The 27,788-nt window shown below is 37.2% G+C and overlaps 1 protein-coding gene across 11 annotated transcripts in view; it reads left to right on the plus strand.

Moving 5' to 3' along the window:
- The first annotated feature begins 4,533 nt into the window (after nt 1-4,533).
- The window catches only part of CCDC192 (coiled-coil domain containing 192), a 215,738-nt gene continuing 192,483 nt past the window's right edge, over nt 4,534-27,788 (plus strand). For 9 of the 11 annotated variants that reach the window (XM_072840859.1, XM_072840863.1, XM_072840860.1 and 6 more), the window contains exons 1-3: nt 4,534-4,685; nt 9,819-9,870; nt 10,866-10,913. In XM_072840859.1, the coding sequence (XP_072696960.1) occupies nt 4,624-4,685; nt 9,819-9,870; nt 10,866-10,913 (162 nt within the window). In that variant the 5' untranslated portion in view covers nt 4,534-4,623. The remainder of the gene's footprint in view (nt 4,686-9,818; nt 9,871-10,865; nt 10,914-27,788) is intronic. The other 2 variants (XM_072840862.1, XM_072840868.1) reach the window with 2 other exon arrangements.

A 27,788-nucleotide genomic window follows, 5' to 3' on the forward strand; every position in this document is an offset into this window, starting at 1 on the left:
AAGGATAAGAAAATCATTAAAGAAATGAAAATATAATATTTGGATAAATTATATTTAATTCTACAGCCAACAAATCTCTAAGTAATTTTAATAGTGACTCAATAGACATAGATTCTACAGAGCCTAGAGTAGCAAAGCATTAGAAAAAAATGAAGGATATTAAGGAAAGCAATGAATGTAAGCAAAAGAATAAATGAAGATTGGGCTGCAAATTAAAAAATTGAGTTTCCTGTTTTAAAAATCCCCCTCCAAAAAAAGAAAAATATAAGTGCAAATATTAGGCTTTTATTGGTTGGAACCAAAAGCCAATATTGGCTAAGAAAAGAGAAAGGGAATGAATTGGTAGTATATTGGGGCTCATGAAATCAGCAAAGCCTTCAGTGTGGGTGGGGGATGGGCAGAGCACAAAGGCCATTCCAGACAATGAAGCGGGACAGGGAAAAGCCATATCAAGATGCAGTTATTTAAGGGAGAGGTGACAAGATGGAGGTTGGTGGTGACCTGAATGAAAATTATTTCAGTGGAGACTATGAACGTTCAGTTAGAGGAGGTTGAAGAGAGATGGAAAAATAAGTGACTATCTTGATGAATTTTTCTATGAAGGGGAGCACAGAAAGACAGGAGATCAAGAGACATTTGCTTGTCTTTTCATGATACTACTTAGTGTATATCTATGATGATAGTACTAAAGCACTGGCCAGAATACTTTTCCCTGAAAGTGTCCCTTCATTATCTCCTCAATCCCACATGACTTCCTCCTCTTAGTCATATATTCTTGTTTTATCTTCTCTACCCCATTCGTCCCCATCTGAAAATATCTTCTGTATGTATTTGGTTACCTTCATCCATTAAAATATGAAATTGATAACAGCAGCAACTTTGTCATGCTTATCACTACATCACCTACACCTAGAAAAATTCTGGCCACATAGCAGAGTCTCAGTAAATATTTGTGGGATAAATAAGCAAATGGATAACCAGACCTTCAGTGGTTTCTTTCATTCATTTATTAAAAAATATTTTGTTTTTTAAGTAATATATATACCCAACGTGGGGTTCAAGAGCCACATGGTCCACCAAAGTCGCCTCTGGTTTCTTTCATTCTTATACCACAATTCAAAGTCCCCAGATCCAGTTGCTGAATAGCCAAGTTCACATTCTTGGTCTGTATGTACGGTCTGCCTCATCTTGGGTTATATGTTGGAGGGTGAGTACCTGAATTTACTGTCCTTTCACAAGGGAATATGAGAGGAAAAAGGCAGTTCCCACAGGAAAATCTGGGGCTACTTGGGATCCCTGAATGATAAATCCTCATGGCAGTACAGAACTATAAGGAGGAAAAAAGAATGTTTATGTCTTGCCATAAAAAAACCCATAAATGAAGTTTACATTCCTACTTATCAATTAACAGCTTTCAATTTTATTTCTATGCTTCCTGAGGAAAGACTTTAGGACCAAGCGGTAGGCAAGTCTTTCTGCTCACACAGATAAACATCCCCTTCCATTAAAACAGGTTGGAAGCCTAGAGATAATTAGACCCACTGTGTCAAGCAATCAGCAGACAGTGGAGTGGTCACAAAAAACAATGACAAGAGAGCCAGCTAATTCTTGAGAGAAACAGAAAGAAAGTCTTTGCAATCAGTAGAAAGATGTTTTGGTTGTTGTGGTTCATGGACTGATGTGTACTTGTTTGTGTGATGTTTTTTTGGTTTCTGTCTCACCTTCTCCATCCTCTCTTGTCCTACCCTAGCATAGATCTACCCAGACTCTCAGACATGGGCATGGTCACCTTGGGGCCATCACAGTGAAAGCTTAGTGAACTTACCTAGGTCAACTCTATGAAAGTGGTCATTTGTCTCCACAGGATTGTACCACTTACTGCAGGAGGAATACCTACAAGGTATTTCTGTTTGCTTTTATTTATTTACTCTTTTTGATACTTGGGATCTCTTAAGTTAGAAGAGCCCTTTGTAAGTCTAAGACCAGCTTCATTTACTCATTTACCAATAGAACATTCATGCCTGCTAGAATGATAAGTTTGGTAGAATGATCAGCTCCATGAGAACAGAGACAGCGTCAATTTCATTCATGCCTAGCACCGTGCCTCATTCACAATGGGTTTTCAAAAACATATTTGATGATAATTGAATAAACAATTAAAAATGAGTGGATAGATGAAGGCCAAAGGGCTCTGTCCCCAGTAGGGACTGTGAAGACCTCCATTTTGGCTTTCTCTCCTCTCTTCAGCTGCACTATTGCACTGTAAATCTACTGTCTGTTCTTCCTCTCTCCTCATTGTCATGTTCCCTCTTCTACTGGTTCTCCTGATACTTACTCATTGGAGTTTGATAAGGTTTCCTGATAAACATTAGCACAAGAGTACATAAATCATGTATACTCATTAAATTCCTCCTTGTCATATGTGTATATTAGATTTGTGATTCTCAGCAAAGATGCATTTTTGACAGATCACAAGGTGACTTTTCAAATTATAGTAGTCTATAAGAGCCCTAATGAGCTTACAATTTTTTTAGTTTAAAATATTGTTAATGGTGGAAGTACCAATGATTTATATATATTTCTTAAAGTTTTGTTAAACACTCCTTTTGGGGGTCCCTGGGTGGCTCAGTCAGTTAAGCATCTGCCTTCAGCTTTGGTCATGACCCCAGAGTCTTGGCTTCAAGCCCCACATCAGGCTCCCTGCTTAGCGAGGCATCTGCTTCTTCTTATTCTTCAGTTCCTCCTCCAGCTCATGCGCTCTCTCTCATGCTCTCTCTCAAATAAATAAATAAAATATTTTTTATTTTGATTTGGGGCTTTTTTAAACCCCCCAAAACAAAAAAACCTACTACTTTTGTCCTTTAAACTAGAGGGCAAAATTGTAGTTTTTCTTAAAATTCAGTTCAGCTTTTTTAAAAGAAGACCATTTCAGTGATTTTCATGCATAAGGACTTTTCCTTAGCTTAATCATAAAACCAGTATCTTTCATTTCATTATTTAGCCTGGTCAGCTAAGAATTCTGCAGACCAATATGTCTTCAACAAACCTGCTAATTTCTTTACCACCTCTGTCTGAGATCCTTCGGTAATATTCATTTAAGGAGGATTAACAGTGGAAAAGTCACTTTGTTTTTCAAGGACTTTTCGAAAGTCTGTTTTTGGACTAGCCATATTTCCCCACCTCTTTCTGATCAGTGAGATGTAAGATAAGATTAATACCATTATAAATAATTAGTGCTTACACTGCCTTTCACCAACCATTATTGAGATGACCTTTTTTTCATAAATTGTTATGAACCAACTACATGTTGAACATCTGAACATTCCTCTAAAATGCACTAAAGTATAATCCACCCTGTGGGTTTTTTTTTTTTTTTTAATAAGATGGGCTAAGGAAACAGAACAGAATGTTAAAGTTGGAAGGGATGACAAAAACAACTCAAGTAAGTAAGTCTTTTATAAATAAAAAAGCTAAGGCATAGAGAGGTGAGGTGATTTTCCAAATTCTACATAGGCTACTAACTAGCTGTGAGGCCAATACTCAATCTTTGTACCTCAACACCTACCTAGTTACTGGTGATTTTTCCACTGACAACACCAACTGCTCCACAGTTTATAACTTTACTCATAGGTTTTTGTTTTTCTTTTAAACCAAGGATCTGGGTAGCTTAAAATCCTATCATAGAAGTAAATGCTAATTATACTCTTTAAGTTCCAGCTATGTCCACTACTTTTGCCCTCATTTGATCTAACATGCTCTATCCCTAGAAACAAATTCTGTGATTAGAAAAATTGCTGTAATTCCAACCTAAGTTATTTTGGGATGGGCTATGTATGATCAGGTTTGGGTGAGCCTAGAACATAAAGAATCCAAACCCAGAAGTGATTCCCATCTGTAGACTGTAGAAGTCTGACATATACTTCCTGCCAGAGCATACACACTGTCTTAGGTCCATGGACAATCCAGGGAGAGATACAGCAACTGGCTGGAAGAAAGTGGCTGGTGTCTTTGGAGAAGCGAAAGGAAAAGGAGCAGTGGTGCAGATGAGCTGTGACAGTGAACAGAATGCCAGCTAATCAGGCCCAATTTACCACCTCTATAATCCTGCATCAGGAAAAAAAGCCTTAGTTAGGATGTGGCCAGGTGGGATTTTCTGTCTGGAGTCTGTGGGTCTCAGGTAAAGAAGATCATCACAAGGAGGGGGAGTCTGTGGCAAAAACTAAAGCTAGCCTGTAAACCAATTCATTTCTGTGTATTTGCCCCTCATAGACAAGCCATGTGATTGTTAGCACTGGTTCTAGATGCAAATATGCTATGGCTTGACCACAAAACCACTGTTTCTGCCCCACTTTGAACGCATTTTCCAGAAATGATGAATATGTGGTGATTCTTCATGAATACTCATGCCTGGATCTGATTTGTGAGATGTTTGAAGGGTTACTGTGGCTTTGTAATTGAGATTTTTTTTTTACTTGGGAAGTAACTTTTCTTCCCACAACCATTGTGGTTACCTAGCAACAGGGAACAGTAGAACAGTAACAGGGATTCTGAAGCTAAGGAATGGGGATAATTGATGTCTGTCCTATGGACAGGGTACACCACTGGGCCTGGGCCTGACTTGAGATGGGAGAATGTTATAGCAGGAAATCCGTGGCCCCAGGGTCAGAAACCCCGGAAAGAAGCAGGTGAGTTCCCACCTCCTTCTGTCCCAAAAGAATTAATGGGGATTTCTAGATAAAGTAGATTTTACTTAGTGCTTCAAAGAAAACCTTTATTTAAAGTCTGGGGAAAAACGTCAAACAGACTTTGCACCTTATCCTGAAAAATGACCCCTTGCTTTGAATGGTGCTTTCATAGGGCAGGGTCTACACACAGTAGGTGTTCAATAAATATCTGTTGAATGAATAAAATGTCCATTACTTCCTCTTCTCAAAATCACATACTCACCCTGACCATTTTATTGGCATGGGGAGGGAAGAGTGAGCCAGCCCTTTATTAGAACCACTGTAATGAAATGTCACCTTCACTGCTCCCTTGCCAGGAGACAGATATCCACAAAAGAAGCTAGGTCATTCCAACTCTCCTCAAATAAAAACACAAACCAACTCTGGCTACAAATATGGCAGTAAAATTCATCTCCATAATTGATCTAGAGCTAATTGCTGAAAAATTCACATGTTGGCACAATATACATTTCCCCTTCAAATGTAGAAATATCTGCTACTTAGCATTTTCTGTTAAGCCTGGAATGGAGATGACCATACCTCCTCTGTAGAAAGAGCTGGATTGTGATGGGTGGTATCCTGTGATATGTACACACGTAACTGTAGCTCAGCTTAGTTAGGATTTAAAATGTATTTTCATTACATGAAATGTGTGGGCTTTGCTTTTATTCTTTTAACCTCAAGTCTGTGGTCCATAGATACTGTGGGAAATTCACAAATCCCCCCCAAAATTTTATGTGAAATGTTGTTTCTAATGTGCAAAAGGTCTGTGACTTTCAAAAGATTAATAGTCTTCAGGAGGGAGGGAGTCTTTTGTCTGATAAAGAAAATGAAATTTAGCAAACTCTCATTTTCTTTTAATTTCCCTGAACACAGCACCTGAAGAGATAATATGTCAATGTGCTGACAATTGGAGAGGTGAACATAATGTTACTGAATGGAGAGAAAATGCCCTGTGATTAACAACTTTGAAATGAATAGCCCAGTGTACAACCAGCAGGGAAGCCAAGTGAAAAGCAGGACTTTTCTCTCACTGCAAATTATCATTGGTGTTTTTGTTTTCCTGGTATATGGAACTGAGTGTTCTGTGCAAGTAGAGTGCAGGGCTTTGAGGTAGGACACAGCCAAGTACATACTACCTTGGTTAACCCTTAGGTGGGTTCAATTCAGCTCATTTACTTCCAAGCAGGAACAAACTGGCCCCATGTACCTGGTTGTCAGCCCTACTTTTCTCTCCCTCCTTCTCTTCTCTTCTCATGCCCTTGAGACAAATCTTTACAGTTCATAGAAACCAAATGGGAATTTGCTTCTATGCTAGTCTAAGAAAAGAGAGTTAGACCTTGGATGTGATTAACCTAGGGAATAAAAAAAGGCATTTTCCCAGGAAATTCTTTCCCATGAGATCTGGGTGTTCAATAGCCATATTTCCAAACCAGTTTTATTAAAATCTTGTATTCACGTGGACTAAGTGGTACCTGATTACTACTCCAACATACACACACACACACACACACACACACACGGGGTAAAAAATTTGGAAAACAGAAGGATATTTCACTTAAAGGGAGAAAATATTTATCTTCTTATAAATTACTGAGAAAAAATGACTATAAAGCTGAAATGTCCTATTAATACTCCCTGCAGATAGAAATTAAAAGGATTTTCTCAGTTTTTCCATGAACCCCAAGGTAAAACAAAAACACTGCAATAAAAACAAGCTTCATAAATACATTTGTTAATTCTCATTTGTTTTCTCTCAAGGCTAATAGGCTTTCTAAAGCTTTTTTTCTCCTGAGTTATGCTAGAAACATGACTTGTACTGTGTATGCTGAGTAGCCATGGTTACTCTGAGGCCATGACTCATGACCTTTAAATATTATTGTCAGGCAGCCAAAGCTCCCTCACTTTTAAATCAGTAGTTTTGTTTCGGGCATTATTAAAAGAAGGTGGTTTCAAATAGTGTTTTCTCTCATATATTTGTGGTACATCTGAATATGCACATGGGGTACTGTACCCACAACGTTTTGTATTTTTTTGTTTGGCTTCATTCAGTGACCAAATATTAATTTCTTGCTTGGTATACCATTGGGTGAATAAAAAAACCAACAAAGATATTCCTTGTCCTCTGGGAGGTGTCATTGAGGAGGGCAAAAACATAGGTTGGCAAATAATTATTTACATGATGAAATGTAATCAGGGCTGTAACTCCAAACACTGCTTGTAGACACAGAGACAAGAAACACTTTTGACCAGTAGGATCAAAAAAGCTTCAGGAAGAGGCAGAATTTGAGTCATGGTGTGAAGAATAGGTAGGATTTTCACAGACAAAGAAGGGAGCAAGAGCCTTCTTATCAGAGGAAACAACCAAAGAAAAAGATAAACACATACTCTGATACCATTGGGTAGTAGAGTTTGATGAGTATCATTTTTGGGAGATGCACTGAGAGAAGGAAAAACTAGTTAGATGGTAAGAGGGGGCAGCTTATTAAGGTCCTTCAAAACCATTTGTTGTTTTGCCAAGCAACATGACGACAAAAGTTTCTTTTCCATTTGGTGATAAAGTAGAAAGCATCAAATAGAAAGCATCAAGTAGAAAGCATCAAAATATTGGTTTTTCCTGATTTGGTATGATGAGGGAAGAGCGATTATATCCCTCAGAACCCCAGCGTGTCCTTCCACTGAGTGGGAATCTAATTACTTTTGTTCAATAGTCACTGATTACTTTGCAAACATTTTAAATGGTTTTACATTTTTTGAAAAGTGAAAGGTGTGCACAATAACATGGAAATAAAATAATACATTTCATTATGGAGATAGTAGGTTAAAAAATAATAAAAGTGCCCTGGGATTTTAAAGTAAGGCTTATTGGTAGGCAGCAGAAGAACAAGACATTAAGATTGGGGGTTTGCTAAATCATCCATTTGTTCATTCATTCATTAAAAAACATTTATTGACCATCCTAGCCCTACTGAAGATCTAATGAAAGAGTAACAAAATAACAATAGAAAAAAATTCTCTATCTTCAAGAAGTTTGTATCTTCAGTTGGGAGAAGAGATAATATAATTAATAGGCAAATTCCCTAGTATGCTAGAAGGTGATAAGTATAGCAAAGAAAAACAAAACAAGGTGATGAAGATGGATAGAGGGCAGAGAGGTCAATTTTTTTAAAAAGACTTATTTATTTATTTGAGAAAGAGAGAGAGAGTAGTCAAACAGGGGAGAGGGACAAAGGGAGAGAGAGAATCTCAAGCAGACTCCCTACTGAGTGCAGTTAGACATGGGGTTTGATCTTATGATCCTGAGATAATGACTTGAGCTGAAATCAAGAGTTGGATGCTCAACCAACTGAGCCACCCAAGGCACCCTGAGAGGTCAATTTTAAAAGAGGGTGCACATGGTAGGTCTCACTGAGAAAGGATATTTGAAAAAAGACAAGAAGAGAGTGGAAGAAAGTCAAGCAGACAAATGTGGAGTATATGTTCCTAGCAGAAGGACTTGAGATGAAGGCCTAGATAAGGAGATTGAAGAACATTGAGGAAGCCAGCATGACTGATTAAGGATTAGATTAATTCAAAAAGGCGAAGGTGGAACTGTATGGGAGGGGGAAGTAGTGAGTGGGATGGAGTCTTAACAATGGATGGGAAGGGTAAATGGGTAAGACATCTGCAGGACTTCATATGCCATATATAATGGGTTTTGGCTTTTATTCTGAGTGAAATGAGATCCCTTGCTGCATGGTTTTGGGCAAAGGAGTGAAATTTTTATTATGGTAGATGTGTTGAAAATAAAATGTAGTGGGCAAAGATAGAAGCAGTGAGCACCATTTAGGAGGTTAATGCAATAATCCAGGCTAAAGCTGATGGTGGCTTGAGACTTTAACCAGGGTGTTAGCAGTGAAGATGGTGAGGGTTGGTCAGATACTGGATATATTTTGATTATAGAGCCGAGAGTTTCCTGCTGGTTTGGATATGGATTCTGAGACAAAAAGAGGAGTCAAGGTGTCAGCCTGGGTGAGTGGAAGGATATTGTCATCATCAACTGAGATGGAGAAGACTGCAAACAGAAGATTGGGGGTAGATGTTAGGAATTAGGTTTGGAGATGGTGAAATTGAGATACCTATTGGACATCCCAGTGAAGATGTCAAGAACACAATTGCGTGAATGAATCTGGAATTTAAGGGAGAAGTCTGGAAATGTGTATTTGGCAGTGATTAGCATATCGATGAACTTAAGGCCATGTGGTTGGATGACATCACTGATGGAGTGGATATGAATGTAGGGGAGAGGAAACCTTAAAGCATGCCAAAGGTGAGAGCTCAGGGAGAGGGAAAGAACCATCAGAGGAAATTGAGAGGAAGCAGCAGGTGGGAAGAAGTAACCCTGGGACTTTAGGACGTCCTGGAAGCCAAGTGAAGAGAGTCTATCAAGGAGGAAGTGATGAATCACGTCAAAAGCTGTCGAGTAAGGGTAGATGGGACAAATGATCACTAGATACAGTAATGTGGAGATGGCTGATGAATGAAGTACAGTTTCTGTGGAATAGTGCTTGTGAGAGAGTCTGAATGGAGAGCTGCTTTAACATAAAACAGGAGGAGAGACAGTGAGAATATAACTTGGTTATAAAGGGGGTCAAGCAGAAAGGGAAGGGTTAAGAGGGCTTAAGATGCAGTAAATAACAGCATGTTTGTAAACTACTGGAAATGATCCCAGAAAGAGAGATTGATTGAGAAACAGTGTAGGAGACAAAGAATTCCCCAAGTCTGCTGTTTCACAGGATGATAGGCTTTCTTCCACTTTTTCTTCTTCTTTTTTTAGTTGAAATAAGATATTTTGCAGGTTTTCAGAACAGACTGTACTGTTCAGACTGCTTATTCTCAAGAGAACCTTTAAAGGCTATTTTATCTTCTTTGAGTGAAGTTTACATTCCATCGTTTTGATTTCCTTTAGAAATGTTCAGAAATTGACATTTGGAGGAAATACTTTATGGCAATTATCTTCAGTGTCACAGTGTAAAGATCTGTTTGACCTGCGTGTACAAGTATGTGCACACTTGAAATAAAGATTTGGAATTCTAAACTCTTACTTTATTTCAGCATCACGTCTGCAAGTTCAGAGTCAAATACACAACAAAGAAACAAAATACCGGTAAGAAATGAAGTTTGCATGGATTTTTTTAAAGCATTACAGTTAATAAAACTGTAACTTCTTTAATTAATGCTGAGATTTTCCTGACATAGTTTTACTTTCACAATTTGTTAGTAAAGATTTTAAAAATAAAACATAGGACACCCTTTTTTCAAGTGGAATGCAGCCAAGTGGGTAGAGTGCCAACTAAATGATATTACTGGGCTATAGGAAAGTTAGGTGAGCTTGGTGTGGCCTCATGATATCACAGACATCCTGGCTACTCCCAAGTATTTGCTTGTTTGTAAGGAAATTTTGGAATTCAAACAAGGTGTAGTTTGAGTAGATCATATTATGTGGTTTATTTAGGCTAAGGGTTAAATTACAGTCTATTCTAGATATTTCCAATTCGTGCTCTTTCAAGTTAGCTGATGACATACCTAGCTTTGACCCTTAAAGTCTCATCTCTTCTGGAAGCTCTGTTATGCCTTGGGACAGCTAAGTCCTTTTTACCTGAGCCTCGTCTAGTACCTCAGCAAGTGTGAAGGATGTTGAGAAATGCTGCAGCTACATGTTAGGGACATAGGAGCTCATTACAGTAGTCCTCCACTTTTATGTAAATTTGAGGATTTCCCTTAAAGAAAACATAAGCTAACTGTACTCTCTTGATTCTGTTTTAGTAAGGATCCCCTAGACTCCATAATAGACATTTCTGGAACAATCCTTTCAGTTCTAATGTAGAGGCAGTATGATACAGAGGGAAGTTCACAGAACTAGAAATCAGGCCCGAGTGTCCACCTCCAAGCTGTGTGACCATAACCAAGTCATTTAAACTGTCGGGGTCTTATTTTTCATCCATAAAATCAGGATGATGAGCTTTAATAGTCTACTTCAAATATGATGTTTGTGATATTAAAATGGTTGGTAAAGTAGTGGAGCATAATTGTCTGGAATCGATAGCATTCAAACCTTTGGGCCAGGAGACCACGTTCTTGGATTTCTCAATTTCTTCCTAGATTCAGCTGTTCTGCTCTACCACTCCTAACCCATCTCAGCATCACCAGGTAAGAACAATTGATCTAGTCAAGTACATATCCAGAACCCCACTCCTGCTGTTATTTTTTTTTCAAAAACATTAACATCTCTTTTCTAAGTTACATTCATTTAGCCTGGCCTCAGACAGACTGGATGTATCTCTCAAATCCATAATTAGCTTCAGGAAGAGGGTTTTTGTTAAAGAAATAGAAGGCAAGGGAGACCGGCTTATACTAGTAGAACATGAATTTTATTAAAAATCTACTTGCTAACTGTAGTCATCATTTAATCTTATATTGTTTTTTTTTAGCTAGCAAAAAAAAAAAAAAAAAAAGAAGAAAGAAAGAGAGAAAAAAAACCCTAATAATAATTTTTTAAATATGTATGTTGGAGCTATTTATAATTCTGTGGCCCAGTGAGAAAGTATCACTCACCAGTACCGTGTGAAAACATTTTCTTTTCTCTGCTTAGAACCCTCATGTTAGCAGTTAAATTGAAGTTTTGGAAATGAGAAACTTCAGCTCACCAATCTCTGTTTACTGCCTTTCCCTCTAACAAAGCTAATCAATTAGCACCCCAGAGGTAACCCTCCAGTTGGCCGCATATGACACTGCAAAGGACAAGGTGCCAATTACCACATTTAGGATTTCTGCCCAGGGCTCCCAATTAGCTTCCTGGAGTTCAGAATCTACTGCTTTCAATTTACATTTAATACAGTCTGGAGCCCTGGGGCTGCAAAGTAGCTGGGTCTGCTGTATTCTACTATGTTTTTACATTTCTAAAAGAATACATTTAGCTGGAGGAGGTTAGGATCAGAGACTCAAAGCCATAAGACATCCACAATTAGTGCTGTCTCCTCATCACATAATTCCTTTTAAATCTTGCAGCCCTTGGAATGGTCACTTAGCAGAGCCAATTGTACTGTGAACCGTAGGAAACCATTCTGCAGGTGGATCTCAGATGCCTCTCTTAAATAGTTCAATAGAAGACATTGAAATAGAAGGATGAAATCTGTTTAATTGTGTGAAGATATCTCGATCCCAAAGCATAAGGAAACATGCTCCACCTATCTGGAGATGGTGATTCCCTATTTGTCTTGACTGCACTGTTTTCTGAATACTGCTTTAATTTTTGGGCTGTTCTGTAAACTGCCTTCTTAGAGCGAGAACTAGCCTTTCGGTGTTCAGCAATGTGTCCCTGGAATAGTCTCTGATACCCAAACAGCACTCAATTAGTACTGTTTGAAAGAGAACAAATGGACTGAGCCCCAGGCATAGTCCTGGGTGATTGACAGATGCTGTCCTTCTGATTCCTTACAGCAGCAGATGGCGGTGGTTTTCAGAATCATCACTATCATACTGACACTTTTGTTCTAATGATTACCCATCTTAGAAATTAAGAAATTGAGATTCAGGGAGCTTGGGAAAGATTTCAGCTATTGAGTGATGAATGGATATGTGTTCACCATACAGTGGGAACTTTCTAGGATAATGAGGTGTTAGTATTCTTAGAAACAGGTCTCACGTGCCAGGTTGTCCCTGTTTACCTGCACCCTATGCTTCTGGGCCCATTGGAAGATTAAAAATGTTATTTAAACTGTTGCCTTTGCTGCATTTTAATATCTTCTGACAGAGAACAGCTAATGCATATAAATCATCTCATTTGAAACTGTTTAGGAAATAAAAATTCTGTTGTAAGGAGTCTTGGCCTGAACCAGATACCTGGCTCAGGATTTCTCCCTCTGAACTATTCCTGACAACGGTGACACATAGAGATGAATTATGTAAAACATATGATGTCACTGGTTATATGGAGTTGCACAGCCACAAGGGAGGATGTGGGTATGAATTCATTAATGCTAGAATATGTATGAAGTATTTCACTCATTGTCCAAAACTAAGCTTATTATAAAACCTCACAAACCATTTAACTTTCAAGCTGTAATTTAGTGATGACTTCATTAAAGAATCCTTATTTTAGGTGCCAAAATATGAAAGCACTTTATTTTTAATTTGCAAGGTCAAATTCATGGCACACTACATAGAAAGTCAGCTTTGCAAAATGACCTTCAAGTAGATGAAAGACTTGCATTTGGTAAACTGGGGAAGGCAAGCAACGTCTTAAGTTGCATCAAATTGTATAAATTCTGGGATCCCTGGGTGGTGCAGCGGTTTGGCGCCTGCCTTTGGCCCAGGGCGCGATCCTGGAGACCCAGGATCGAATCCCACGTCGGGCTCCCGGTGCATGGAGCCTGCTTCTCCCTCTGCCTGTGTCTCTGCCTCTCTCTCTCTCTCTCTCTCTCTCTGTGTGTGACTATCATAAATAAATAAAAAAAATGAAAAAAAAAGATTAAAAAAATTGTATAAATTCTGTTCTTTTAATACTTGGTATGATATAGAATTATGTTTACAAGAAGAAGGTATATGGTCTCACTCTGATATTTCTAAATTTTAATATTCTAAAATGGCTTGCAGAAAATTCTTCTCATTGAGAAGCAAACTTCCAAATCATTTGTTAGTATATTACTTGTGCTTTAAATGACCATTTCACATGATAAAGGACATATTCTGACTTATTCTTAGAATGAGATCAATAAATAACTGTATTTCTATGTATATTTAAATACAAAGATTTGTGGCTCTTCTAGAAAATGTAATATTCACTCTAATTGGTAAGAAATGATGTCTCAGGACTTTTTGTTTGGGGTTTCTTTCCTTCCTCTGTTTTCTCCCTCCCTCCCTCTCTTTCTTTCTTTTTTTTTTTTTTAATTTTTATTTATTTATGATAGTCACAGAGAGAGAGAGAGAGAGAGAGAGGCAGAGACACAGGCAGAGGGAGAAGCAGGCTCCATGCACTGGGAGCCCGATGTGGGATTCGATCCTGGGTCTCCAGGATCGCGCCCTAGGCCAAAGGCAGGCGCCAAACCGCTGCGCCACCCAGGGATCCCTTTCTTTCTTTCTTTCTTTCTTTCTTTCTTTCTTTCTTTCTTTCTTTCTTTCTTTCTTTCTTCTCTTTCTTTCTTTCTCTTTCTTTCTTCTTTCTTCTTTCTTTCTTTCTTTCTTTCTTTCTTTCTTCTTTTCTTTCTTTCTTTCTTTCTTTCTTTCTTTCTTTCTTTCTTTCCTTTCTTTTTCTTTCTTTTTTCTTTCCTCTTTTACTAGAAGCAAACTTGACAAACTTGAAGTGTACAAGTTCATGAATTTTGACATATACATACAACTCAGTCAAGAGAATGATACTATCCATCACCTCCAGGAGCTTCTAATGCTCCTCTGTAATCCCTCTCATCCACTTCTCCCCACCTGCCTATAGACCATTCTCAAGGAAGCACTAATCTGCCTTGTGTCACTGTATATTATTTTGCATTTCCTTGAGCTTTATATAAATGGAGTCATATAGTATGTACCCCTTTTACCAGTTTCTTTCACTTAGCAAAACTATTTTGAGATTCATCCATGTTGTAGTGTGTATCAATAATTCCTTTTTATTGTATTGAATGTATCCATTTGTTTATCCCTTCATCTGTTGGCTGACATTTAGATTATTTCCAGGGTTTGACTCTTATAAGCTGCTATACACACTCATGTAGGGCAGCCCCAGTGGCACAGTGGTTTAGCGCCGCCTGCAGCCCGGGGTGTGATCCTGGAGACCCGGTATCGAGTCCCATGTCAGGCTCCCTGCATGGAGCCTGCATCTCCCTCTGCCTGTGTCTCTGACTTTCTCTCTCTCTCTGTGTCTCTATGAATAAATAAATAAATAATCTTAAAAAAAAAAACTTTAAAAAAATAAAAAAATAAACACTCACGTACAAGTGTTTGTGTAGACATATGCTTTCTTTTCTCTTGGGTGAATACCTAAGAGTGAAACGATTGAATCATTTGGCAAATATACTTAGAATTTTCTTAAAAACTGTCAAACTGGTTTTCAAAGGAGTGGTTTCATTTTACATTTCCATCAGCTGAGTAGGAGAGCTTCAGTTTATCCCACATTTACTCTCTCTGGTAGGGTCAGTCTTTTAAGCTTTAGCCATTCTAATAGTTGTAGTAGTATCTTATTGAGCCTTTTAATTTGTATTTCTTTAATAGTTAATGGTGCTGAGCACCTTTTCGTGTGTTGATTTGTCATCTTCTTATTTGGTGAAGTATCTATTGAAATCTTTTGTCTCTTTTTAATTTGTTTATTTTTTATTATTGGATTGGAGTTATTTATGTATTCTAGATACAAGTAATTTTTCAACTACTTTCTCAAGTCTGTGGTTACTCTTCTCGTTCTCTTAGCAGTGTCTTTTGAAGGGCAGGAGTTATTAATTTTTATGAAGACTAATTTATCACTTCGTAGTTTCATGGATCATGCTTTTGGTATCTGATCTAAGAAATCTTTGCCCAAGGTCACAAATGTTTTCTCTTGTTTTCTTTCAGAAGTCTTATAATTCTAGTTTGCACATTTAGGTCTATTGATTGATTTTGAGTTGTCCTTAATGATGACTCAAAGCTGTGTCTTTCTTTAGGAATTTCTCTCAGCTGAAAAAGCTTTGCTACCCCAGTGTCCTCCCTCTTCATGGGATCATCCTGCATCCAATGACTGGTTGATGCAGGGCCATAGGACCAGCTCTCCTTCCTCAGATCAAGAACTATTCTGAAAGGCCAGACCTGATCCACAGCCCCCATAGAAACACTGAGGCTACTGTCACATTCCTGCTTTCCTCTTTTTAGGTGTTGCTCCCAAGAGCCACCTCCAGTAAGCTGCTCCCCAGGGACCCTAACCTAATAGAATCACAAAGTCAAAATAGATCTAACCTAATGCATAACGTTTTGCAAATGGAAATTCATAGGAAATGAGAAACAGCCACTGTACTGTCACTTAGGGCAAGACAAAAGATGAACAGGTACTGTCATTGTAATTTTGATAGCCCTTCAGAGAAATATTTCTTCATAGAAGAGATTTAATGAATATATGCTCATAGACTTTCAGGAAGAAAAGTCTTTAATAAAGCATGATAGGGCCTGGGAAGCTCGATGCTTGAGCGTCTGCCTTTGGCTCAGGGTGTGATGCTAGGGTCCTGGGATTGAGTCCCGCCTCAGGCTCCCTGATCCCTCTGACTATATCTCTGCCTCTGTCTCTGTGTCTCTCATGAATAAATAAAAAATATATATATATTTTAAAAAAGCATGATAATGTCCATTTATTTGATCTAAAAAAATTGGCTTTTCCCCAGAAAAGAACACAAATATAGAAATTGAATCTTCACTTCTGGGGATATCTGCTTATTATCTAACTAGTATCTAACATTACTGTATCTGGAAGAGTAACGTTATCTCCTCAAATGCTAGAATGTGAGACGTTTGTTGCTGTTTTTACCCATTGTTCAGCCTTTCATATAGTTTCTTTCATGTTAAGATCTTGCAATAAATGAGAGGCTGATTCATATCATATTCTCCAGCACCCATCCTCACGCTGTATAATCATCTCAAGTTTCACCTAACCTAAATTGTATAGACCAAGTGCCATACATAAGCAACTTCAACAGATTTCAGGTCAAGTAGTGCATAGAGTGGTGATAGTGATGGCAGAATTGTAGTTGGTGAGAAAGATCTTCCTTTCCTTTAGCTTTTATCAAGAAAGATCAAAACTTCACAAGTCATTGCAATTTAATTTGATTAGCATTAAAATTTTTGTATGCTATCAGTTGCAGGTGGCAAATGGCTTAATATTTTATTTATCTAAAGGGTTTATTTCTTCTTCACAACATCCATCCAAGGTGTGATAGAGAGGGACTCTATTCATCAGTTACTAAGAGACCCTCTGGATGGAAACCTCACCTAGGAATGCACTTCTGCAGTCCTGGCAGGCAGCAACAGAAGGAGGGATAAACTGGAAGTTATATGTACCAGTTCTCTTCTCTTCATTAGTCGAAGAAGTCATATGGCTTAAACAGTTTCAAAAGCTGAGGAAGTGAAATCCTATCATGAGCCTAGGGGAATTTTCAAAAATATGTTGGTGGACAAAACTACAGCAATATAAAACTAGTTAAAAAAAAAAGAATCAAACTAAGGAAAAGAAAAAGAAATGATATATAGATAGATACAAAATAATTTTCCATTTTAATAAGTTTTATTTAACCTGAGAACAGAAGCCATAAAAAAAGATCTTAGCAGTTCAAAATGAAGTTGGCCAAAGTACTAAGAAGTGTTCTTTAGAAAATGACCCATCATAAGCAATTGGGCCAGATGACCTATTTCACTTTAATTTCTACAATAAAGTATATGTATAAGAAAAAATAAAGTCCTGTTTTCACATGCAAATGTGTTCCTTTATTTAAAAAAAAATGTCAACAGGCAAATTTAGAAAACATGGCACTGCAACAGATTGTTTACAGATAAGGTGTTTTTCAGAATTTCCCCACGAGGCATCAGTGGCTGAAGCATTTGAGTGTCTGCAAATTTGTTTCATCAAATGCCTATGACATTTTTTTTCTCCATTTGGCTCCTTTATTTATTTATTTTTTAAAGTATCTTTAAGGTTGATTTATTTATGTATTTATTTATTTATGTATTTGTGTATGTATGTATGTTTAAAGGTTTTATGTATTTACTCATGAGAGACATACACAGAGAAAGAGGCAGAGACACAGGCAGAGGGAGAAGCAGGCTCCATGCAGGGAGCCCGACGTGGGACTTGATCCTGGGTCTCCAGGATTAGGCCCTGGGCCGAAGGCAGCGCTAAACTGCTGAGCCACCCGGGCTGCCCCTATTTGGCTCCTTTAAATGGCAAAAAGTTTCAAACAACAGGCACTATTGGGGGAAAGCAAGCCAATTTGTGCTGTGTACATTTTATTTTCTATGAGGGTAGAAATGTTGAGAAGTCAATATGTATAGAAGGAAGGAAGTTGTTAAATACAAAAATGGGACAGAAATTAAATATATATATATGTAAACAGATAAAGGTTAAGTTCATATATTTAATTTACTTCCAGGCCTACTCTGAATCAGTATTCTGAATAAACTAAAATTTCATGTAAAATTTGCTCAACTTCTCAAACCTGAATGTTTAGATCAGAGGAAAACATGGCAAGGAGGATGTGTGTTTTTGGACCATCTAATCAATCTGACTCTGAGAGCACACTTCAATTACTGTGCTCTGAAGAAAAATACTTCCCAAAACTTCAAAATTTCCCTGAGAGAGGATATCCTCCCAAAAGCCTAAGACAGTTATTCAATCTAGCCTTTCCCAAAGGACTACATCTCCTCAAGACTGGAAAGGTGACCTGGGAGGGAAAAGCACAAGGATGAAGGCTCTACGGGATTAAGGTTGGCCTCTGGCTGCTCTCAGTCTCATCAGGCAGATTGGATAACATCGGCTTAATTTGTTTTGATAGTTTTGTGAAACTGAAATTTGCTGCTGGGAATAATAGCCCTAGGTCGTCATGTCAATATCTGAGCTATTTGTGTTAGATCAACTATCAGAGTCAATTGGTTATTTCAAAATATGTCTAATAATTTGAATCAATGTGATGTGTTATTTGTACTTAATGAGGTTCAGAGAAATCGAATGTTTCTCTAAGTTTTGATTAGAGTTTGCTTCTTCAAAATGTTGACTCTCTTCTCGGACAAATGTATGCATTAATACACAAGGATGAGAAACTAATTTACCCCCAAAATTCTATATCTTGCAAGAAAACTTACCACTATTTCAAACCATTTATGAAACATTTATAAAGATTGAAATTAAGTAATAGAAAATATTTGTACCATTTATTACAACATGACATTCTTAAAATGTTAAGGTCTCACATAAATCAATGAGGAAAAAATGAGCCCTTTAAACAAAGGACACAAATCACAATTTACAAAAGTCTTAAGACATACAGATATCCAATAAGATGTCCAAATTTGCAAATATCATATGTCCAAATAATAGAAGGCAAAGATGCTAAAAATTTAAAACCTTAGATATCATATTTACCTGTAAGTGTGACAGATATAAAAAGGACTTAGGAGGAGGGAGTCCAAGGCCAAGATGGCAGTATAGGAATATCCTGAACTCATCTCCTCCCACAGACACACCCAATCTATAGCTACACATGAATTATTTCCCTTTGAAAAGATAGGAAAACTAGATGAATTACTCTAAAACAAAGTATCCAAGGATCACTAGACATAGGTAGGAGGGGCAGAAACAATCTTGTAAAGTCCCACCCCCAGTCACAAACACAGGCAGAAACACAGTCTCATAAACCTTTCACCCCTGGCCACAAACAATAGAGAAGAATCTCACCAGACAGGCATGTTACCTGGAGGAGTAAGGCATTGGTGCCCTGCATTGGGCACCCCAGCCCCTGGGATCTATACTGGAAAGATGAGCTGTCAGTATATCTGTATTAGAAAACCAACAGGGCAGATGTTCAAGAATCCCAAAGTGCCAGGGGAAACTGAAATTTCCCCTTTTGGAGGGCTCACATATGGTCTTGCTCCACCCCAAGACCCAATGAAAATATAGCTTGAAAAATACCTAGACTATAACTGAAGGAGAAGGAGATCTTGGGGCTTTGGCTAGGGGCTGGGTGCTAGGAGATGGCTGAGACACTAAGAAATGGAGGCTCTGGGGGAACACCATTGTTGCACTTTCCATGTCCCCTGCTAGTACCAGTGGATGAGCTCAAATACTGCACCCTCCTTTGCCTTAGTGGTACAGCCAACGATGAGCAATTGGGGCATTTGCTGAGGTGGGAGACCACAGCTGGTTGCAGGCTCCCTTGATCCCTGGCTGGGAGAGGTGAGTGTGCACAATTGTGTCATTCTGCTACTCCCAGCCTAAAGCAAGCATGCTCTCAGAGAAAAGGCATTCCTTTGCTGCATTGCTGAAGCCCACAAATGCATAATTTGCCCACTGCCTTTCTAAAATCTTGTCTACCACACTCTTCAGCACCCTTGCTAAAGCCTTGCTAAAGTGTGCATGCAGTTCACACAGGGGACACCTCTTGATCACCTGATGGACTTGAGTGAGTATGGTTGCTCCAGAGCTCCACAAGACTATAACAACAAGAAAGTTCTTGTCAGGCACCACTCTCAGGGTACTGTACAGACAGCATGTTGAAACTCCAGTTTTCCTTGAAAATGCCTATTTTCTTATTCTGGAGCTTCAGCCTGATGAATAGGTTTCAGGTTTACCACATTTCTAGGGCTAAGTAAGTGTATCCAGGGAATGTAAGTAGGAGACACCATCCTTATGTACCCCTTGACATCTCTACAGATCAATAAGACCTTTCAGAAAGGGACTTACACACTTGTCTGGAGCCGTGATTTTTGCAACTCTCGTTCAGGGCACACCTTTAGATCTCCTGGTCTGGAAGTCAGCAGAGTTTACAACTGCCACAGGACCATAGATATAGGCAAACTTTAAAAGCTGATGCTGGTGGGTCTGGTTTCCAATCAACCTGAAACTAGGTGCTAAATGGGATTGCTCCCTTGAATCACTGATAGGTCTTCAAACACACCCCAAAATGGGGACATATCAAGAATAATCCAGGCAGTTAAGATAATTACAAAAGTTCAAGAGGCAACCAAGAGCTGCAAGGTTAAAGGAGAAGGATTAACACCTTCGTGAAGTTACTCCTTCAAGACCAAGAGATAGAACTGTTCTGCCTATTCATAAAAACAAACACAAAGAGTCAAGCAAAAAGAGGGAGTAGGGAAATATATTTCAAAAAGAACAAGACCTTAGTGATTTGGAGACAAGTAACCCACCTGATAAATAATTCAAAGTAATGGTCCTAAAGATGCTTACTGAAATCAAGAAATGAATGGATTAATGAAGTGAGAACTTCAACAAAGAAAGAGAAAACCTAAAGTACTGAAGAGAAGTCAAAGAGCTGAGGAAGACAATAACTAAAGAGAAAAAATATGCTAGAGGATTTAATAGCAGACTGGATGAAGTAGAAAAATGGATTAGCGAGCTGGAAGACAAGGTAGTGGAACTCACCCAAAGCAGCAAAAAGACGAGTTTTTAAAAGTTAAAATAACTAAGGGACCTTTATAACAACATAAAGCAGAATAGCATTCCCATCATAAAAGTGCCATTAGGTGAAGATAGAAAGGTGTAGAAAACTTATTTGAAGAAATAAATGATAGATGAAAACTTCCCTTACCTAGGAAAGGAAACAGACATCCAGGTCTAGGAATTCAAGAGAGTTTCAAATGAAATGAACCCAAAGATAGCCACACCAAAACACACTAAAATAAAAATGTCAACAGTTAAAGATGAAGACAGAGTCTTTTTTTTAAAGATTTATTTATTTTTATTTATTTATGATAGGCATAGAAAGAGAGGGAGGGAGGCAGACACACAGGAGGAGGGAGAAGCAGGCTCCATGCCGGGAGCCCGACGCGGGACTCAATCCCGGGACTCCAGGATCGCGGCCCGCCCAAAGGCAGGCGCCAAACCGCTGAGCCACCCAGGGATCCCCAAGACAGAGTCTTAAAAGCAGCAAGAGAAAAAAAAAATGTTATGTACAAAGAAAACCCCAGAAGGCTATCACCAATTTCCTCAGCAGAAACTTTGCAAGCCAGAAGATAATGGCTTATGATATATTCAAAGTGATTTAAAAAACCCTAAAAGAAAAACAGAAACTTCTCACCAAAAATATTCTACCCAGAAAGTTTACCATTCATATCTGAAGAAGAGATAGTTTTCCAACAGGCAAAAGGGAAAGGAGTTCATCGCTACTGAATTGGCCTTACAAGAAGTATTAAAGGGACTAGTTTAAGCTAAAAAGAAGTGATAACTTGTTAAAAATAAGAAAACATAAAAAAGTGAAAATCTCCCTAGAAAAGGTAAACATAGTGTCAAGCTAGTAGATTAACCACTTATAAAGCTTTAAGAAGATTAAAACAAAAGTAGTAAAATTAACTAAAATTATAATTAGTGAAGTGGTACATAAAATAAAAATATGTAAAAAGTGATATCAAAAGCATCAAATGTTCAGGGAGCAAAAATGTAAAGTTTAGGAATATGCTTAAATTTAAATTGTTATTAATTTAAAATAGACTGTTAGATATGTAGGATGATATATGTGAAACTCCTAGTAACCACAAAGCAAAAGTTTACAGTATATATATAAAAGAAAATGAGAAAAAAATCTAAAATAACACTAAAAATGTTATCAAACCAGAAGAGGAGAGTGAAAGAAGAAAGAAACTACAAAAACAGCCAGATAACAACTAACAAAATGTCAATAAGTACATACCTATCAGTAACTACTTTAAATGAAATGGACTAAATTCTCCAATCAAAAGACATAGAGGGCTAAATCAGTTAAAAACAAACAAACAAAAAAACAAGACACATCTGTATACTGCCTACAAGAGATTCACATCAGACACACAGACACTGAAAATGAAGAGATGAAAAAAGATATGCTGTGGAAATAAAAACAAAAAAAAAGCTGGTGTAGTTATAGTCATATCAGACCAAAAGAGACTTTAAAGTAAAGATTGTAATAAAAGACAAAGACAGGCACTACATAATGATGAATAGGTCAGTTCAGTATAAGAACATATAATATTTATGAATATTATACACCCAACATAAGAGCACCAAAATATATACAGCAAATATTAACAGCCCTAAATGGAGAAATTTCCTGTAACTCAATAGTGGTAGGGCATTTTAACATCCCACTTACATCAATGGATGGATCATCCACACAGAAAATTAACAAGAAACATCAGCCTTAAGTGACACACTAGACCAAATGGACTTGATAGATATATGCACATAAAACATTCCATCCAAAAACAGCAGGATACATTCTTCTCAAGTGTACAAGAAACATTTTTCAGGATGGATCACATGATAGGCCACAAAATAAGTCTCAATGAATTCAAAAAGACCGAAGTCATATCAAACATTTTTTTCAGATCACAATGGTATGAAACCAGAAACCAAATAGAAGAAAACTGAAAAAACTAAAATACATGGGGATTGAACATGTTACTGAAGAACTACTGGGTCACAGAAGAAATCAAAGGAGAAATAAAAAAAGTAGCTAGAGATAAATGAAAACAGAAATGTAACATACCAAAATCTATGGGATGAAGTAGTTCTAAGAGGGAAGTTCATAGCAATGCAATACAGGCCTACCTAAAGAAACAAAAGAAATCTCAAATAAACAATTTAACTTTACACCTAAAGTAACTAGAAAAAGAGGAAGGAATGAAGCCCAAAGTTGGTAGAATGAAGAAGATAATAAAGATCAAAGTGGAAAGAAATGAAATGGAACCTATAAAGATAACGGAAAAGACTAATGAACTAAGAGCTAGTTCTTTGAAAAGATAAACAGAAATGATAGTCTTTACTCAGACTTTTCAAGAAAAAAAAGAGAGATGGCTCAAATAAATAAAATAAGAGACAGAAGAGAAGTTACAACTGATATCACAGAAATATAAAGGATATACAGACTACAATGAACAAGTATATGCCCATAATGAATAAATTTCTAGAAATTTATAATCCTCCAAGACTGACTCATGAATAAATAGAAAACCTGAAGAGATCTACTACTAGTAAGGAGATTGAATCAGTAATCAGAAGCCTCTTAAAAAGTAAAGGTCCAGGATCAGATGGCTTCACTAGTGAATTCTACCAATCATTCAAAGATTTAATACCTGTCCTTCTCAAACTCTTGCAAAAATTTGAAGAGGAATGAGAGCTTCCAAGGTCATTTTACTAGGCCAGCATTACCCTGATACCAAAACCAGAGACTAAACACACACACAGAAATTATAGGCCAATATCCCTGATAAACACACGTGCAAAAATTCTCAGCAAAATTTTAGCAAACTAAATTCAATAATACATCAAAAGGATCATACATCATGATCAAGTGGGATTTATTCCAGGGATGCAATGATGCTTCCAATCCACAAATCAATCAATTTGATAGACCCATTTAACAAAATGAAAGATAAAAACTGTATGATCTCTCAATATATGCGGAAAAAACATCTGACAAAATTGAACAACCAGGGCAGCCCCGATGGCCCAGCAGTTTGGCGCCGCCTTCGGCTGGAGTGTGTTCCTGGAGACCCGCATCGAGTCCCACGTTGGGCTCCCTGCATAGAGCCTGCTTCTCTCTCTGCCTGTGTCTCTGCCTCTCTCTCTCTCTCTCTCTTTCTCTCTGTCTGTCATGATTAAATAAATAAAATCTTTAAAAAAATCGACAACCATTTATGATAAAAACTCTTTACAAAGTGGATATGGAGAATGTACCTCAATATAATAAAGGCCATTTATGACAAACACATAGGTATTAGCATAGTCAATGGTGAAAAGCCAAAAGCTTTTCCTCTGAGACCAGGAACTAGACAAGGATGGCCATTATTCCCACTGCTATTCACAGAATAAGTCCTAGCCATAGCAATTAGGCAAAAGAAAGAAATAAAAGGCATATGAATTGGAAAAGACTAAGTACAATTCTCACTATTTGTGGATAGCATGATACTATATACAGAAAACCCAAAGACTCATCCAAAAAACTGTTAGAACTAATAAATGAATTCAGTAAAGTTGAAGGATACAAAATTAGGCAGAAATATGCTACATTTCCATATATTTGTAATGAACTATCAGAGAAATCAAGAAAACAATCTGATTTACAGTCACATCAAAAAGAGTAAAATGGGTAAGAATAAATTTAACCAAGGAAGTGAAAAACCTGTACACTGAAAACTATAAGACACTGATGAAAGAAATTGAATAAGACACAAATAAATAGAAAGATATTTCATGTTCATGGATTGAAAGGATTAATATTGTTAAAATTAACACTACCCAAAGCAATCTATAGATTCAATGCAATCAAAATTCCAATGACATTGGTTACAGAACTAAAACAAAAAATTCTAAATTTGTATGGAACCAGAAAAGACCCCAAATTACCAAAACAATCTTAGGAAAGAAGAACAAAACTGGAGGTATCATGCTCCGATTTCAAACTATACCACAAAGCTATAGTAACCAAAACAATATGGTAATAGCATAAAAACAGATACATAGATGAATGGAAGAGAATAAAGAGCCCTGAAAGAAGTCATGTATATATGGTCAATTTATTTCTGACAAAGAAGGCAAGAATACACAACAGGGAACAAAGCCTCTTCAATAAATGGTATGGGGAAAACTGGACAGCTACATGCAAAAGAATGAAACTGGAATACTGTCTTACACAATATACAAAAATAAACTCAAAATAGATTAAAGGTTTGAATGTAAGACCTGAAACTTTCAAACTTCTAGGAGAAACAAAAGGGATAAGCTCCTTGATATCAGTCTTAGTGATTTTTTTGGGATCTGACTCTAAAGGCAAAGGAAATAAAAGGAAAAATAAATAAATGGGACTACATAAAACTAAAAAGTTTCTGTACAGGAAAGGATACATCAATAAAACAAAAGGAAACCTATCAAATAAGAAAAAATATTTGCGAATTATATATCTGACATAAGGGGTTAATATCCAAACTATATGAAGAACTCATACAACTCAATAACAAAATATCTGATTAAAAACCGGGCAGAGGATCTGAATAGGTATTTGTTCCAATGAAGAATACAGATGTCATAGGCACATAAAAAGATGCTCAACATCATTAATCATCAGGGAAATGCAAATCAAAACCACAATGAGATATCATCTAATACTGTTAGAATGGCTATTATGAAAAAGATAAGAAATGACAAGTGTTGGCAAGGATGTAGAGAAAAGGGAACTCTCATGCTCTGTGGGTGGGAATGTAAATTGGTGTAGCCATTATGAAAAACAGTATGGAGGGTCTTCAAAAAATTACAAATAGCAGTTCCACATGACCTAGTAATTCCACTGCTGGGTATCTGTCCAAAGAAAATGAAAACAGTGAATCAAAAAGATACATGCCATCTCTGTGTTCAGGAGGGCAGCATTACTTACAATAGTCCACATATAGAAACAACCTAAATGTCCATCAGTGGATGAATAGATAAAGAAAATGTGGTACATATATGCAATGGAGTATTATTCAGCCATAAAAAAAGAAATCTTGCCATTTGGGCAACATGTACGGACCTTAAGCTATTATGCTAAGTGAAATAACTCAGACAGAAAAAGATAAATATCTTTTGATTTCACTTTTACATTAGATCTAAAAAACAAAACAAACAAAACAAAATAGGACCCAGACTCCTGGATATAGAGGACAGATTGTGGGTTTTCATAGGGAATGAAGGCTGGGAGTGGGCAAGATGCTTGAGGAAGATTAATAAGTACAAGCTTCCAGTTATAAAAAAAATAGTCGTGGGGATATAATGTACAGCATGGAGAATACAGTCAATAACATTGTATTAACTTTTTAAGGTCACAGTCACAATAAACTGGATTTATTGTGGCCATTTAGCAATGTACATAAAATGTCAAATCACTTTATTGTATGCTGAAACTAATAAAATATGTCAATTATATCTAAAAAAAGTATTGGAAATATCATTACTGGCAAAATTGTAATAAAACTATGATTCTTATGTACTGTTGGTAGGAGTGTTAATTTGGGGGATGTAATCAGAAATATGTATCAAGCATATATACTCTTTAAAATCTAGTAAACACTTTTCTCATTTATATTAAGAAAATAAAAAAACAAGTCCACAGGATGTATAAATATGCTTATTACAGGGTTCTCCAATTGTAGGGAAAACTATATGCATGTAGTAAAATTTATTGTGATCTTTAAATATACGGTAATTTTAAAATCAGAAGTTATGGAATATGGGGGCACTTCACTGACTTAGCAGAGTATGTGACTCTTGATCTCAGAGTCATGAGTTCAAGCTGCACATTGGATGTAGAGCTTACTTTTAAAAATTACAGAATAGAACATCTATCATCATTCAAATTAAAGTTATACCTATGACACATTGTTAATGGCAAATGATTCCAATTTAGCCATATATAACCATGTATAGTGTGAATCAATATTTTATACATTATGCATCTTACAGGTATACACATACAAGGCTAGAAAGTAATGCACCAAATGTGTGGCCTCAGTTTGCTTCGGCTGCCATAACAAAATACCACAGATTGGGTGGCTTCAACAATAGACATTTATTTCTCACAGTTTTGGAGGCTGAGAAGTCAGAGAGATAGAGGTGCTAGCATGGTTAGGTCCTAGCTTGCAGATAGTTGCCTGGTTGCTGTATTCTCATGTTGGAGTGAAGAAAGGAAAGATGGCAGGGAGAGAGAAAGAGAGGAAGGAAGGAAAGGAGAGAAAGAGAAAGTACCAGAAGGTACTTTTTTCTTTTAACTTTTAAGGACACTAATCCCATCCTGAGGACCCCACTCTGATGACTATGTCTGAATCTTATGGTTTCCCAGAGACCACATCTCCTAATACTATAACATTGGAAGTCAGGACTGACACTTATGAATGAATGAATCTGGGGGGGGGGGGTGGTGGCAGGGGACACATTCAGTCCACAACACGTGGCAATTTCTGAGTGGTAGGAATCTGGATGTTTTTTCACTTTGTTTTTATACCTTCCAAAATGTCTGAAGTTTTGGGACATAATATAAAGCAAATTTGTGGTACAGAGATGATCTCAATACATCTCTTCTTCCCTTTCTCCTTTCTTATCCTTATAAAATTGAAGTCCACTTTATCTCTCCTCCTTTTCTCAACCTATATCACATTACAAGCTCCTGCAGGGTGAGGAATTTGATTAATTCATCTTTACTCTCCAGAGTTTAGGCCTGGGTCCTACATAAAGGAACTCAAAATATATGTGAATGATTCTCAAGTGTTTGTTTTTGAATAACCAGACATATTGTGATTTTCACTTTGGGAAGAAAATGTTCCTGAATCATACATTTAATGCAAAGGAAA

Source organism: Canis lupus, chromosome 10, assembly GCF_048164855.1.
Source record: "Canis lupus baileyi chromosome 10, mCanLup2.hap1, whole genome shotgun sequence".
Taxonomy (NCBI): domain Eukaryota; kingdom Metazoa; phylum Chordata; class Mammalia; order Carnivora; family Canidae; genus Canis; species Canis lupus.